This window comes from Lactuca virosa, chromosome 3 (genome assembly GCF_052849685.1).
Source record: "Lactuca virosa cultivar CGN04683 chromosome 3, Lactuca_virosa_CGN04683_v6, whole genome shotgun sequence".
NCBI classification, from domain to species: Eukaryota; Viridiplantae; Streptophyta; class Magnoliopsida; order Asterales; family Asteraceae; genus Lactuca; species Lactuca virosa.
In genome coordinates, this window is record NC_136428.1 from 288,979,463 (window position 1) to 288,997,517 (window position 18,055).

Sequence of the window (18,055 nt, forward strand, 5' to 3'; positions counted from 1 at the left end):
AACTTATTAATCATATCAGACAAACAACATGTAAAATGGGCATCCCACGTAAAAACCTGCTACCGGCGTCCAACTTGAAATGAAACCAGAAGCACGGTTTTATTATTCTTTTTCCATGAACTTCTGAATCAGAGACCCATTTTTTATGCTTCCTTTTTCAAAACCCAGAAACTAGAGAAATCATTGGAATCGAGAGTGAAACCCTAATTTTGGGTTAAATTAGAATCGAGAAACTAAAGAAGCCATTAAAAATCGAAGACCAATAGCATAATGATTTTACAGAAGATACTTGTTTTCGTTTGATTTCTTTTAGAAACAAGTCGAGAACAGATCCAGATAAACACCTGGGATTTCTTATATGTTTGGTATTGCATTTTTCATCATTTGATTTTTTTGATATCTTCATTTAAAATGCTTGAATGTAGATGAACACCATCTGATATTTTGTTCATGTCTTTGATTGGTATGTCTATGCTTTTCATCGATTTTTTTGTCTATCTTTTTCATCATTTTATTGTCTTCGTTTTTCATTTGGATAAAGATTAGTGAGGGTTGGCGGTGATCTCGTTGGAGAAGAAGGATAATAAAGGAGAGGATGGGAGGGTGTCAATAGATATGAAAGATGCAACCGTTCTGTTGGAGAAGAAGGGGGTGTGTGGGTAAACGTGGCAAAAATTGACACGACACCAAACCCGACACGAAATAAACTGGTTTGGGTAAGATATTTCAACTCGTTTAAATAAACGGCTTGACACGACACGACACGAAAACTAAACGGGTAAGGTTAGGGTTGAAAATTTCAACTCGAATATGACTAAAAAATAACCCGTTTATTTATATGCAAGTTTTTAGAATTCTTTAAATAAACTACAAAGATACAAAACCAAAACAATAAGTAAAAGAAAACTTTTGGATTGAGTTATTTTGTAATGTTGAAATGACTTAGTCATGTAGATCAAGACTTCCATTTCAGTTTTTTCATTCTCTCCCAAACTATATAGTCCCTTTAATCACTCTCTCACCCTCATGATCTTGTCCTCCACCTCCCCAACTTATACTCTTTCAATATTGTCGTTTGAACTTGCTATGACTTCATCTATTCTGCCTCCATACTTTTTGTTTTTCCTTTCCGCCTACCAAACTCCTACTTTTTCAACATGCTCAATCTTTTAACCTCACATGACACGACATATTTCAAGGTATACCTCTAACCCGAAACTCGACACGAAAATAAACGGGTTGACACGACACAACACGTTAATTAAAAGGGTTGGGTTAGGGTTAAACACTTTCAACCCGTATAGTGTTTCGACACGAAACGAACCTGACACGACACGACACGATTGCCACCTCTATGTGTGGGTGAGCCATTTCAGTTTTTTAATTAAAAAAATGTAGAATAAATAAGAATAATAGCAAAAGAAATATAAAACAGGTAAAACAGAAATTAAAAATGGTAAAAGAGTTCTTTCATGTTAGTTAGGGACGAAAAATGTAATAAAAATATATTTTATGAACGGTGTGAATGCAAAAGAAATACTAAAGCAAAAAAAATATTAGAGACCAAATGTGCAATTTTAACTATGTGGACTATACGAATGTTAGATGTTATTTTCATGCTATTATTAAAAATTATTCAGATAATTACTAAGATTTATATTGTTCTAATATATACATACTATGAAATTACAATAAAATATCGCAATCAAATTTGTTTCATTTATATCTAACATAGACAATTTGTATCAAACTCCTTTTTATCATTTCATTTTTTTTAACCAAACATAACCCATGTTTTTTTCTTTTTTTTTTTTTTTTTTTTTAACAAATCTAAAGTATATATATTCCTAATAAACTACTTCTAATACTCTAAACCTAAAATAAGAAGGACAATACCTCTGCTCTTAGTCGAGATTATATACAATTATAATTAGACGTAGTATTTTAGTCTTACTTATATACAAGTTAAAGTTATCGGAAAATACAAATAGAATTGATTCGGCTAATTTGAATTAAATGGGTCCCCTATCCATAAACCCTTCTACAGCACTATTCCAAACCATCGTATCCGTAAGACATGGTGGCGACAAAGGCAGCCGCCATCGGCCGGTCACTCCTAAACTTCCGATCGTCCTCTTCATACCTTGTCATGTACAAGCGTCTTTTTTCTTCATCGGCTCCGTCTCTACCCGGATTTTCTGGACCCGTCCAGTCGACGGCTTCTCTTTCACACTCCCTCCGAGTGTTCGCACCATGCGCGGTTCTTTTGAACACTATACGGCGCCATGTAAACTGTGCCGGAAGTGGTTATTCACCTCTCAACTCCTGTTCGAACTCTAGTGATCAACCGCCGACAGAGACGCTGTCCCCTGGATGTGATTACGAGCATTGGTTAATCCTGATGGGTGATCCTGCCTACAAAGACGCCACTAAGCAGCAGATGATTGACTGCTATGTTGAAACCCTATCTAAAGTTCTAGGAAGGTAAAACTCTAATTTACTTCAAATTAAATTTAGTTATCGTCATCATCTTTTAGGTTTTCGAGTATAATGATGGGATCGAGTTTATGTGTGTGAGAAATTTTCTTATGATAATTTGTTAATTTTGCTAGTGAGGATGAAGCAAAGAAGAAGATATATAGCGTTTATTTCGAACCTCTCTTTGGATTTGGGTGCGAGATTGATGAAGAGACATCAAACAAGCTTCAAAGTTTGTCTTCTTTTTTTATCTATTGCATTTGTTTTTTATTTGGTTTTGAAGAAGTAAGTCACAACTTGTAGCTATGTTGTACTTGTACAGGACAGCCTGGTGTGATGTTGGTGTCACCTGATTCATATTTGGATGCTGAAAACAAAGATTATGGAGGTATGCTAATATATCATGTTATAAGTGAATTAGGGTTTGATATTGAACTTAAATAATTTATGATATTTATCAGGTGAGCTGTATGTGAATGGAGAGATTCTTGAGAGACCACCTCCACCTGAAAGGCAAAGGAGAGTGGAACCGGTTCCACAAAGAGTGCTAGACAGGAACATATACAAAGATCTAGACAGGACTAGACATGAACAGATGCAAAGATCTAACCAGACATATCATGGCTCGTAAAAATAGTTGCTAGTGGTATTATTGGTGTAATCAAGGTTAACTTAACATAAAATGTCAAATCTTAATTTTTTACGAATCACATCGTTTGTAAGACGTGGTTTAACGCGATAATTTTATATATAATTAATATTTTTATATATTTTTTCTACTATTATTAATTTTGGTATACATATATGACTTAAGTCGGTATTTTATTAAAGACGTCAAGTACAAGCTTTAGAGTCATGACACGTCTGACGAACTTTTTAAAATCTTAGATGTAATGGATATAATATAACTACTTTATAAATGGAAAATTTACTTATAGTTACTAACTATAATTTCTAAAGCATATATTTATACTTTGAAACATTGATAAAGATGATATTTATTCATTGAAATATTACATAGGAAATAACAAAATGGATTGATAGTAGTTACCTGCGTATAAGGTCTATATACTTAACTATATACTTGACAGATTCAAGCATCTTGTTGACCTATGAGATTGCCTAACTTAAATCAACATCTTGGAATATAAATTGTTCTAGTTTGTACCTAAGTGGTGTCATCTTTCAGCTAAGTGGTATCTGTAATTTGTATTCCAAAAATAAGGGCAAAATAGTAAATTCAACAATAGGAACTTGGCTAAATTGACATTTAGCCGTACGAACTTTTCATATTAATTTTAAAAGGTCTTCTGACTTTTTCTTTTTCTTTTACTTTTTTATTTTTATTTTTATTTTTATTTATTATTTTTTTTGTACTCTAAACGAATAAGGTGGTTTTGGTTGGTTTTAAAAGGTTACTTTTGTTATTATGAAAGGGTAAACTGGTTACTTTTGTTATTATGAAAGGGTAAACTGGTTACCCATTCATCGCCTCATTAAATAGCCATGTACATTTGTGTTGGTGAGTATACACGAATGTTATTATTTGTCCACGTAGGTGTGTGACTGTGCCAAACATGAACCGATGAGCCAAAAGGGGGCATCGCCCCAAAAATAAGGATTTCACATTTCCGCTGCATTTCCCCACCACCATCAATCAACTCCTCCTGGTTCAGATAATGGTGTAACAGACCCCTTCAGATAATGGTGTAACAAACCCCTTTCTACTTTATGTTTGTTTTTAATTTCTAAAAGATTGATTTAGGCTTTGCTACGCCTGTAACGGAAGCCCTTGAAATTTGATATTGATGGTTATCGGTGTGCCCCTCCTGGAAACCAGAATTTCGAGTGTTAATCACGCTCTTGTAGTGGTGTTCCTTTTGTCGCGAACATATAGGTCCACAACAACAGGCGCCAAGTGGAACATCACTTCCTTCGGCTTCAATTGGAATTGTTGAATAGAAGCGTCAAAAATCTTCCATATGATCAATAGAACTTTGAGAAAGCTTTGTTGAAACCGAGAATCGAGTCATGAATTTCAAATGTTCTTTCGGCGACAAGAGATGTAGCTTTCAAGAACTCTTTTTGAGCTTGTAGTCTTGCTAACGATCTTGATCTTCCTAAATTCTTGTCTTCAATGTTGATGGAGTCGGAAGAATCAATATTTTGGGATCTAATGAGACAACCATCTTCATATGCTTGTTCCAAAGCATACTCTCTAAGTTTTTTTCTTGTAATTTTCGAAGAACTGATGGGTTTTTGTTGATTTCTTCATGGGTACCATCTTTTTTTCTATTCTTTTTCTCGGAAATAAAAAAAGAACTGTGGGATATGATCGTTTCCATAGTGAAATATGCACGGATGGTGGTGAATCAATAAGAATAAAGAAGATTGAAAAGAAGAAGAAGAAGAAGAAGAAGAAGAAGAAGAAGAAGAAGAAGAAGGGTTTTGGGTGTTCTTGTATTTCTTTTGTTTCTTTATCCCATTTAATTTCCACCGAAAAAGCAGCGTAAAAGCCTGAACATGCAAGCATCACACTTTGAGAGGAGGAGGTGAGGTGGAGGCTACAATAGCATTATAACATGCTATAATGGGTTAAATTACCTTAGTAATAGGTAAAAAGGACTTTGAGCTCCTAAACTACTAAAAAAATATTAGTGACAGTTTAAAACAAATGAAAAAAGTTTTCGTTGAGTTAAAATGACATTAACCTTAGTAATTTTATTATATATATATATATATATATATATATATATATATATATATATATATATATATATATATATATATATTGTAATACAATATTAGAATATTTTACATTCTGACAAATCAGTAGAATACTAGAATATTCTAACATTCTAAAATTCACATTAGAATATTTACAATGTAATATTCTATTAGAATATTTCATGTAATTTAAAAAAAACGATAATTTTTATTTATTTATTTATTTATTTTTTAGGTAAATAAAATGACAAAATTAAAAATTAAAAAAAGAATTTTTGGATTTTTCTTTTTATTTTACATTTTCAATTTATTTTTAGATTGCGTATCACGGTCTCACAAAATTAACATGGTCACCATAAATTTAAAACTTTCAAAACCAACCATGAATCAATATGATTTACAAAAATAGTCATTGTTTCAAAAACATTATCTCAAATAAGAGTTTATCCCAAGACCCAAAGACATAAAAACATGAAGTTGTGTACGATCATGTCTTCGTCTGTCCACGATCCTCGGAAGTACCTGAAACTATAAACTGAAAACTGTAAGCCAAAGCTTAGTAACTTCCCCCAAAGTACCAAACACACAACATATAACAACATATACTAGGTCCTCAGCCTATGTCTGGAATACCCCTGCAAGGTCCTCAATATAAGTCTGGAATACCCCTGATCCCTCAGTACGGGTCTGTCATGCCTAATAGGCCCTCAGCTCATATCTAGAATGCTCCCGAGAACCATGAATCAATATGGTTTACAAAAATAGTCATTGTTTCAAAAACATTATCTCAAATAAGAGTTTATCCCAAGACCCAAAGACATAAAAACATGAAGTTGTGTACGATCATGTCTTCGTTTGTCCACGATCCTCGGAAGTACCTGAAACTATAAACTGAAAACTGTAAGCCAAAGCTTAGTGACTTCCCCCAAAGTACCAAACACACAGCATATAACAACATATACTAGGTCCTCAGCCTATGTCTGGAATACCCCTGCAAGGTCCTCAATATAAGTCTGGAATACCCCTGATCCCTCAGTACGGGTCTGTCATGCCTAATAGGCCCTCAGCTCATATCTAGAATGCTCCCGAGGGTTGTTGGCTATAACACAAAGCAGTACAACCTCAACCCATCACAATATGTTGACATATGTATAACAGATGAACATATAACAGTAAACAGATAAACGTGCAGATCTTAACGGATCACTACAGCATAACAATATCCTATAACAGGGTACAAAATCTACCTGGCCGACATTGGTGACTTGACCCACAAGTACAGTGAGGAAAACTCACATCCCATTCTGAATGCAAGTTGAATAAATCTCAGTCTCGAAAATTGGATCTACGATTACCTAACCAAAATCAAGGAATTAATCTCAATTAATCAGCTCAAAATACCTAAAATACCCTTAAGTCAAACTTGGTCAACCCTGGTCAAAGTCAAAGTGAACGGTCAATGTCCAAAAGTCAAAATCCCTTCCTAGCGGAGTATGCCCTACGTACCAAAAGAGTACGCCCGACGTACTCTGATGTTGACCAAAAGCAGGGCGTTGACCGCATATGCCCAACGTACGCTGCCAAGTTCTAAAACTTCATTAAGAGCTTATTCCATTAAGCTCTTCCGTCCAAAACTTAGATCCAACCCCAAGATTATGTCCTACGTCATAAAGTTTCCAACTTTATGACTTTGCATGGCTATAAAGTCTCCAATACCAAAAACCCTAACTCCTTAACCCATTAAAACTTCCTAGCTCATACATGAAAGGATATTAACGACCAAGAACCCGTTTTTATGATTCAAGCTACCCCAAAACCTTTAAAAGGACAACTCATGAAGTCTAGAGTAGACCATACTCAAGAATACCAAGCAAAAGGGACCAAAATGCATGAAACTTAACCATAACAAGAACTAAGAGCATATCTGTAATGCCCTGTTCCGAATCGTTTCCTATGTGGGGGTGGTGACCCGAAGACCAAGTATCATCAGGTTAAGGGCCTTTGAGGAAAAGAGATTTAGACCCATTTGGGTGTGGGTAATGTAATTTGGATGATCCGGGAGTTCATTCTGTGTTTTGGCGCCAAGGGGTATTCCGGTAAAGTGTCAGTTTGGGCTTTTATGAATTTTGAATTTTATTTTTCCGGAAAGTTTTAAGGCAAGTATGAGTTGATAGAAGTGTAAAGTTTCTCGTTACCTTTCCGTGGATATAAAGAACGTCAAAATCGGAGTTAGAATGAAGAAATTATGACTGTTTATTGTTTGGTCGGTTTTGGGTTATGCTGAGTACGTTGGGCATACAAAGGGAAGCACGCTAGGTGTACATAGGCACCCTGAGTACGTTGGTCGTATGCAATCAGTGCCTAAACCCTATTTTCTTGGTTTGAGTCCTATTTAAGCTCCTTAACTCCCCCAAACCCACTCCATTCTCAGCCTCCACCCCTCCAACACCCCTTCCATGAAACCCTAACCCTAGTTGAGCCTTGTGTGGTAAAAGAAGGTGTTTTTAAGTGCTTTGGAGTATGCATGGTGCACTTTAGAGAAGAAGACACTTCTTGGAGAAGTGTTGGTTGCATTGGAGCTGGTAGATCTAGACTTTGTTGACCTTGATCTATCTTCTAGAGGTATAATGTTTGAATCTTGATGATGCATTTGTTAGATCTAACTAGTTTTGGATTGAGAGACCCCTTCTCTAAAACCTTACCATATTACTCCAAACATGCTACATGCATATTCATAAACATATTTTACATAGATAGTCTGATTACAAGAGTCAGGATACAAACCGACTATTAAGATTTTCACAAAGTTTTATATATAATACATAACTACCCAGGAATTTATAATTCTTATACATATATGAACACTACGTGCAAAAGTAATAATATTAATTATTCTAAATCTTCCAACAGTATATGTCTATACTGGATGCTTAACACCTGAAATAGTTAAACATTGCGAGGGGTAAGCGGTGACGCTTAGTGAGTTCAATAATAGTTACAGTATAACATTATGCCATATATATATATATATATATATATATATATATATATATATATATATATATATATATCAATATGACAGAAGCAAGGAGAGACAAAGAATAACAACGGTATATTTGTATCATATAACAGGCCTTCCATATCAACCAATGATTTGATTCCAAGATTTACGATCAATGAGACACAATAATTTTAACATGATATACATCATAAAGCTTCAACCCAAGTGGCATAGAAAATAAACAATTTCTGATTATCATTTTGCTAGAATATATAGGCTTTCAGCCCTACCTATCCCTATGCCAATACCAAAAGTGATACGAGTCATGCTCTACATGGCCAAATGCACAAAGCCAATACCAGAAGTTATACGAGACATGATCTACATGGCCAGAGGCATAATACAAATACCAGAAGTGATACGAGACATGCTCTACATGGCCAAAGGTATAAATCCAATATCAGGATAACACAGGAAAGCATATCGCAGATATAACACATAACATACAATTGTCCCTATATTGAACTCACCGTGAAATAATCGAATGTTAAAATGGTAATTTAGGCAGCACTTCGTTTCTATAAATGACTTTCTTTGATGAAAACCAGAAGCTTTATTGAAAACCGGGCCTTGCGAGGGTTGAGTTTCAAACCGAAAAGATAATTTTCTCGGGGTCTTCGGGCGCTTCGGGACGTTCTTCGGGTGTTAGGTATGTTCTCGAGGCTTCGGGGCGTTAAAAGTAGCTTGAAAGGAAGTTTAATGTTAAAAAGTATGCAAAAATCCAACCAAAACCGGGAGGGTTCGCACCTCCCTTTATATAGAGCGAGGTCTTCGGATCCGGAGGGAAGGAGAAGGGCACGCATCGGACGAGCGAAGGTGGCACGCGTCAGATCTAGCAGGCGAGGTGGCTCGCTTCGGACATGCCACCGGTGCGACACAAGCTAGAATTCAGTTGGACCGCTCTTTGGACGCACCATGAGTCGGACACGCGGCATGCATGCGAGGGTTGTACGTGGCCGATTCCGAGCCTAGTATGCGAAGATTTTCGGATTTTGTGCCCAAAACTTCAAAAATTCATAACTTTCGCATACGAGCTCCGTTTTCAACGTTCTTTATATCCACGCGTAGGCGAGATTATACTCTACAACATTCGTTTAGACGCCATTGGCTAATTTTAAATTTATTTTTAATATTATTATTTTTAACAGACCGGGACAGGAAAATCCGTTACAAATTCATAACTTCTTCATCCGACGTCCGTTTTCGTCTGTCTTTTTACCGTTGTACTACTATTGATGAGACCTTCAATTCTCGTTTAGGTTGTGTCGGCTAAAAAATCACTCGATCTTTATTTCAAATTTTTAGTTGTATACTGCTATACCGAATCTTAGAAAAATCATAACTTCCTCATACGAAGTCAGATTTGGACGTTCTTTTTATGAAAATACTCGGTTTAACGAATACTACAACTTTTATTTAGATCACTAAAGCTAAAAAGTAGTTTATTGAAAACTCACTTTTTACGTCATATAGCGTCGTGCCGGTTCTATCGCGAAACTTTAATGAGTCATAACTTCTTCGTTATAACTCGGATTTCGATGACATTTTTTCCTAAATGTTTCTAACGAGATAATCTAAAACTTTCAATAACATTATTTTTACTTATTTTCAACTTTATATTTTCGTTAATTTCAATAGTTGACTTTTGATTGGAATCTCATATGACTTCCAATATTTTCCGAATGATTTTAAACATAGTTTTACTTCAAATCTCGTAAAAACTATATTGTTAGAATTCAACGCTCAAAATCATATAATATTTAATAATATTATTCATTTTTAAGCTAACAAGCTTACAAAACACGATAATTAAACAAGGTTAATAACGTGTATGTTACAAATACCTCCTCCTTTTGAGGATTTCGTCTCCGAAATTACAACGATTTAAAAAAATGGGGATATTTCGCTCTTATCTCATTCTTATTTTCCCAAGTATAATTTGGGCCTCGATGGTGTTTCCACTTGACAAGCACCAACTCCATTTCTTTATTACGTAGATTAGCCGTTCTTTCGTTTATGATCTCTTCAGACTCTTCTACATATCTTAACTTATTATCCAGTTTCACCTCGGATAACGGAACCGTTTCATCATATATGCTCAAACATTTACGTAGATAACTCACATGAAACACATCATGAATACCTGCCAAATCTTCAGGCAATTCCAAGCGGTATGCTTGTTTACCAATTGTCTGGATGATTTTAAAAGGACCAACAAATATAGGACTTAGTTTTCCTTTCTTCCTAAATCGCATAATGCCTTTCCATGGGGATACTTTCAGTATTACGAAATCACCCACCTGGAATTCTATGGGTCGTCTCCTCTTTTCTGCATAGGACATTTGTCGATCCTGGGCCGCTTTCATTCTTTCTCGTACAATTTGAATCTTGTCAGTGGTGTTTTGAATCATTTCAGGGCGTCCAAGGATTTTCTGTCCTACACCACGCCAACATAATGGTGTACGACATTTGCACCCATATAGTGCTTCATATGGCGACATTTTGATTGAAGTGTGGTAGATGTTATTATACAAAAATTCGACAAGAGGTAAGTACTTATCCCAGTTACCACCGAACTCCAAGACACATGCACAAAGCATATCTTCTACTGTTTGGATTGTTCTCTCCGTCTGGCCATCTATCTGGGGATGATAAGCTGTGCTGAGAGCAACTCGAGATCCCAATTCACATTGCATAATCGCCCAAAAATGAGAAGTGAAACGAGTATCACGATCGGAAATAATCTTTAGTGGCACACCATGTCTCGCAACAATTTCATCTAAGTATACTTGTGCGTATTTCTCCATTGGAGCTGTTTCACACATGGCAAGAAAATGTGCACTCTTAGTCAGCCGGTCGACAATTACCTAAAATCTCTCATTCTGTCTAGCAGTCTTTGGCAATTTGGTAATAAAATCCATGGACAGCTCTTCCCATTTCCACACGGGAACACTAATACTTTCTGGAATTCCGTAAGGCTTTTGGTGCTCTGTTTGACTTGTAAGCATATTAAACATTTCTGCACGTATCTTCCAATGTCTCTCTTTAATCCAGGCCACCAATAAGCAGCCCGTACATCATAGTACATTTTACTCGTACCAGGATGTATTGACAGCTTAGACTTATGGGCTTCATCTAAAATCTTCTGTATTAATCCGCCAATCTTTGGAATCCATAGCCGATTCTTAAATACCTTCAATCCTCGTGGATCATCAAGTAAAATATCAACATAATGTATCATCCCTTCATTCTTCACATTTTCTGGCTTTAAGGCCTCTACTTGCCATTTCTCTAGTTCATCAAGAATAGTGAACTTTACTGTAGTGTGAGTAATAGCATAACACACACTATTATGATATACCTTTCTGCTAAGTGCATTGGCAACTACATTAGCCTTGCCAGGATGATACAAGATTTCACAGTCATAGTCTTTGATCAGCTCCATGGCTCTTTGTTGTCTCATATTCAAAGTTTGCTGAATGAATATATACTTGAGAGTTTGTGGTTGGTAAACAATTGGCATTTTGTACCAAAAAGATAATGTCTCTAAATTTTTAGGGCAAATACCACTGCAGTGAGTTCGAGGTCATGACTGGGATAATTCTTTTCATAATCTTCCAGTTGTCTTGAGGAATAGACTATCACTTTACCACGTTGCATCAACACACAACCAAGTCCCAACCTTGAAGCATCTCTATACACTGAGAAATCATTATCACCTTTTGGAAGTGATAAGATTGGAGCATGAGTCAAAAGATATTTTAAAGTTGAGAAAGCTTTTTCTTGGGCTTCACCCCATTTGAACTTTGCTTCCTTTCGTGTAAAACTTGTGAGAGGTACAACTATACGTGAAAAATCTTGAATGAATCTCCGGTAATACCCCGCGAGACCCAAGAAACTGCGAATTTCAGAAGCATTACGAGGTGCTTCCCAATTCTGAATGGCTTCAATTTTGGTAGGATCTACGGATATACCGTCACCAGAAATCACATGGCCGAGAAATTGAACTTGGCGAAGCCAAAATTTACATTTCGAGAATTTAGCATATAGTTTCTCCTTTCGAAGAAGTTCTAAAATTTCACGAATATGAATGGCATGATCAGATTCAGACTTGGAATAAATTAGAATATCATCAATGAATACGATTACAAATTTATCAAGCATTAGACGACATATCCGATTCATCATATCCATGAATACAGCAGGAGCATTCGTCAGACCGAACGACATGACAAGGAATTCAAAATGCCCATATCGAGTACGGAAAGCAGTCTTGATACATCCTGCTCGTGTAATTTCAACTGATGATAGCCATATCTCAAATCAATCTTCGAGAAATAGCTAACACACTGAAGTTGATCGAACAAGTCATCTATGCGAGGTAGTGGGTACTTGTTTTTTATAGTTACCTTATTTAGCTCACGGTAATCAATACACATTCGCATCGAACCGTCCTTCTTCTTGACAAACAATACTAGAGCACCCTAAGGAGAGGTACTCGGTCGAATAAAATCTTTGTCAAGTAATTCTTGCAGTTGAATCATCATTCCTTCATCTCAGCTGGTGCAAGACGATAAGGAGTCTTTGCAATCGGAGCAGCATCAGGCACAAGGTCAATTCGGAATTCTATTTGCCTATCCGGAGGAAGTCCAGACAAATCATCGGGGAAAACATCAGGATATTCATTAACAACGAAAACATCATTTACAGTTTTCTTCTCCTCTTTTGAGATATCAACTGTATAGGCCAGATAGGTAAAACACCCCTTCGATATAAATTTACGAGATTTTAGGAAAGAAATTATTTTTAAGATTATAAGTCTTTGTTCATCGTAGACATAAATAGGATTCTCCCCTTCGATAGGAATGCGTACGATTTTTCATAGCACAAGAGTTCTGCGCGGTTCATTGACAACCAATCCATGCCGAGAATAATATCAAAGTTGGGCAAGGAGATAGGAATCAGATTAGCAAGAAAATTATAGCCTTCAATTTCTATGACACAATCTCTATGGACTTTATCAGCAAGTAATGATATACTTCCAGCGGTATCTACGTGAAATGGTTGCGCAAGTGTATATCAAGCAATTTGAAACGAATGCGAAAATTCATGAGACACAAAAGAATCTGAGGCACCATAATCAAATAAGATGTGAGCAGGTCTAGAGTTGACGAGAAATGTACCAGTCACAATATTCGGTTCCTCGCATGCCTCCTCTGTGGTAATCTGAAATGCATGACCCTTAGCTTTTGGCACCTCCTCCTTTTTAGTTAAAGTACCCTTTGGTTGTTGAACAGAAGCTTGACTTCCCGCCACTTGACTAATAAGGGTAGGACAGAAAAGCTTCCTGTGGCCAGTAACACCACTAGCATAGCATGTAACATTCTTCATCGGGAAAACGGGCTTCATGTGGCCTATTTCTCCACATCCATAGCAAATCACCGATCCTTTTTCTATTTTGCATTGGCCCTGGTGATTCTTTCCACAATTTCGACACGATGGTGACTGAAGAGAAAAAGATTGTGACCTACCGCGGCCACGAAAGGCGATCTGAGATTGCATTCTTGCATTAGAATCATATCGAACAGATCGAGTTGATGGAATAGAAGAAACAGGAACAATTCAATCAATACGTGGATGCTTCGGAATAGAAAGAGTGGCACCGCGTATCTCTAAGTCATGCTCGCACTTTCGGGCATACTCAACAGCTTTATCAAATGACAAAATATCCCGATTGATCACGAAATCATGGATGTCATACCGTAACCCTTCCATGAATAACTGAATTTTATCGTCTTCAGTTGGAATATACTTTGCAGCAAACCGTGCTCTCTGATTGAATTGAGTTTCATACTCATTCACGGTTATTCCTTCCTGCTTAAGCTCGAAGAATTCTTTCTCCAATCTTCTCCTCATGTCTAGAGGACAATACTTTCCTAGCAAGCAAGTTTTGAACATCTCCCAGGAGAAATTCTCCTGGTCATACTCATTGAGAGCTTCAAAAGTTGCTTCCCACCAGACCAAGGCTTCTCCGATCAGCATTGCAGAAGCATAATTAGCCTTGTCTTCATTAACCACATGAGAGATACGGAATACTTTTTCTGTTTTCTGGATCCAGGTAAGAACAACAATAGGATTAAGGACTCCTGAAAACTCAGTAGCACCACTACTCTTGAAAGTTTTAAATGAGGGACGTTTCGCCTTCTCTCCCAAAGATTCTCCAGTGGCTTTCTCTTTACTTTTATCACTATGTTTTTTGTGTTTTTCGAGAGTCTGTCGAATAACACCAGTAAGTTTATCGAAGAGTCGCTCTTCACGAGGGGATACTGGAGTTTCTCCTTCATCATGATGAGGATCTCCACCCATTTCTGGTGTATGACTACTCACTTGTTCAACCATTGCTCTGAAAATTTGGAGTAACATAGTATTTTAGAATATTAGGATTTATCATTACCTAACACTCTACTTAAGTCTTTCCTATGGTTTGTATCCATATACTAATAATGAATCAGTTCATATGTTGAACTTCCAATAGCTTAAGTCTAAATACCAATCTGTGGGATTTAGTTCACTTAAACTACTGCTCTGATACAATGATTGAGAGACCCCTTCTCTAAAACCTTACCATATTACTCCAAACATGCTACATGCATATTCATAAACATATTTTACATAGACAGTCTGATTACAAGGGCTTGGATACAAACCGACTATGCTCAATGCCAATACCAAAAGTGATACGAGTTATGCTCTACATGGCCAAAGGCACAAAGCCAATACCAGAAGTTATACGAGACAAGCTCTACATGGCTAGAGGTATAATACCAATACCAGAAGTGATATGAGACATGCTCTACATAGCCAAAGGTATAAAACCAATACCAGAAGTGATTCGAGACATGATCTACATGACCAAAGGTATAAATCCAATATCAGGATAACACAGGAAAGCATATCGCACATATAACACATAACATAAAATTGTCCCTATATTGAACACACCGTGAAATAATCGAATGTTAAAATGGTAATTTAGGCAGCGCTTCGTTTCTATAAATGACTTTCTTCGATGAAAACCGGAAGCTTTATTGAAAACCGGGCCTTGCGAGGGTTGAGTTTCAAACCGAAAAGATAATTTTCTCGGGGTCTTCGGGCGCTTCGGGACGTTCTTCGGGTGTTGGGTATGTTCTCGAGGCTTCGGGGGGTTAAAAGTAGCTTGAAAGGAAGTTTAATGTGAAAAATTATGCAAAAATCCAACCAAAACCGGGAGGGTTCGCACCTCCCTTTATATAGGGCGAGGTCTTCAGATCCCGAGGAAAGGAGAAGGGCACGCGTCGGACGAGCGAAGGTGGCACGCGTCGGATCTTGCAGGCGAGGTGGCTCGCTTCGGACATGCCACCGGTGCGACACGCGGTGGATTTTAGTTGGACCGCTCTTTGGACGCACCACGAGTAGGACACGCGGCATGCATGCGAGGGTTGTACGTGGCCGATTCCGAGCCTAGTATGCGAAGATTCTCGGATTTTGTGCCCAAAACTTCAAAAATTCATAACTTTCGCATACTCTACAACTTTCTTTTAGGCGCCATTGGCTAATTTTGAATTTATGTTTAATATTATTATTTTTAACAGACCGGGACAGGAAAATCCGTTAAATTTCATAACTTCTTCATCCGACGTCCGTTTTCATCTGTCTTTTTACCTTTATACTACTATTGACGAGACCTTAGATTCTCGTTTAGGTTGTGTCGGCTAAAAAATTACTCGATCTTTATTTCTAATTTTTAGCTGTATACTGCTATACCCAATATTAGAAAAATCATAACTTCCTCATACGAAGTCAGATTTGGACGTTCTTTTTATGAAAATACTCGGTTTAACGAATACTACAACTTTTATTTAGATCACCAAAACTAAAAAGTAGTTTATTGAAAACTCACTTTTTACGTCATATAGCGTCGTGCCGGTTCTGTCGCGAAACTTTAATGAGTCATAACTTCTTCGTTATAACTCAAATTTCGATGAGGTTTTCGTCTAAATGTTTCTAACGAGATAATCTACAACTTTTAATAACATTATTTTTACTTATTTTTAACTTTATATTTTCGTTAATTTCAATAGTTGACTTTTGATCAGAATCTCATAAGACTTCCAATATTTTCCGAATAATTCTAAACATAGTTTTACTTCAAATCTCGTAAAAACTATCTTGTTAGAACTCAACGTTCAAAATCATATAATATTTAATAATATTATTCATTTTTAAGCTAACAAGCTTACAAAACACGATAATTAAACAAGGTTAATAACGTGTATGTTACATTGATGTTATGAGCTTTTGGTCATTTTAGTGCATAAAGTTTAGATCTTGAAAGTTTGTGACATTGTTATGGATAAAGTTAGAAACTTTATCCATCTAAACATCATTTTGATTCAGATATGAAAGTTGGAGACTTGTACTTAATGGATTAAGGTTAAAATGATGAACTTTTGGGCCCCTTTAAGACTTAAAGACTAGATCTTGTTTGTTGGGACCATTCTAATGGATAAAGTTGGAAACTTTATCCTTTATAAAGCTATTATGAACTATAAAAATGTGATCTTGGCCCTCTATCCCTTCCATGCAAGAGTTGTGATGTCTTATTGGGTTAAGAACTTAGGGGTTTGAATATTAAGCACTTTATAGCCATGCAAAGTCATAAAGTTTGAAACTTTAAGACTTAGGACATCATTTTGGGCTTGGATCTGAGTTTTGGATGAAAGAACCTAATGGAATAAGCTCTTAATTGAGTTTTGGGACTGGGCTGAGTATGCTGGGCGTACCTGGTGCTACGCTGCGCGTATGTGGTCAGCACCCTGCTATTGATCACCATCAGAGTACGTTGGGCGTACTCTCTTGGTACCTACGTAGGGCGTACTCCGCTGGGAAGAAATATTGTCTTTTGGACTTTGACCTTTGAGTTTGACTTTGACAAGGTTTGACCAAGTTTGACCTAAGGGTATTTTAGGTTATCGGGTTAATTATTGATTAAGATTGTATATACTATTAGTTTTCGTGAGGTTGTCCGGTTCGGCGGTCCGAGCAGTTATTTGATTATCAGCAGATTAAGGTAAGTCTTCCTCACTGTACTTACACGTCGAAGGCATCAAGGCCGACCCATTGGATTAGATATCCTGATATGTGATAGTATGATGCTATGCTTAGTGATATGTAGATCTACCTGATTGTTTGCTGACTGATTACATGTTTATCTGTATATGTTAGACCTCGTAAACGTGTCGGGTCGTGTCGGGTTCGTGTCGTGTCAGGACATTAAACGGGTTGAAAGGACTTGACCCTAACCTGACCTGCTTAATTATCGTGTCGTGTCGTGTCAACCTGTTTATTTCCATGTCGGTTTCATGTCGGGTTTCGGGTTAAGGTTTATACCTTGTAAATATGTTGTATCATGTCGCTTGAAACATTTTAAAGGTTGGAAAGTAGGAGTTATGGATGCAAAAATGAAAAAGTGAAACATTGGAGTTAGGAGATGGAATGATACAAATTTTAGTAAGTTTAGAAGGCAAAATGAAAAGAGTTAAAGTTGGGGAGCAAAGCGGATAAGTGGTGAGGATGAGTAAAATTAAGTAACTTTGAATATTTTAATATTATTTCTAATTATTGAGTTTGGCCCACTACAAGTCTGTAACATATAATATTTATAAAAATATGAAATTTATAATAAATAATATATAATTAAACGGGTCATATTCGAGTCATCTTCGAGTTGAAAGTTTTGACCCTAACCCT

The 18,055-nt window shown here is 36.6% G+C and overlaps 1 protein-coding gene across 1 annotated transcript; it reads left to right on the forward strand.

Moving 5' to 3' along the window:
* The first annotated feature begins 2,009 nt into the window (after nucleotides 1-2,009).
* LOC145162999 (multiple organellar RNA editing factor 2, chloroplastic-like) lies at nucleotides 2,010-3,181 on the forward strand. The gene is made up of 4 exons (XM_079081940.1): nucleotides 2,010-2,484; nucleotides 2,613-2,710; nucleotides 2,801-2,866; nucleotides 2,940-3,181. The coding sequence occupies exons 1-4, from the start codon at nucleotides 2,078-2,080 to the stop codon at nucleotides 3,107-3,109; spliced, it is 741 nt and encodes a 246-aa protein (XP_078938066.1). The 5' UTR covers nucleotides 2,010-2,077; the 3' UTR covers nucleotides 3,110-3,181.
* Nucleotides 3,182-18,055: the final 14,874 nt, after the last annotated feature.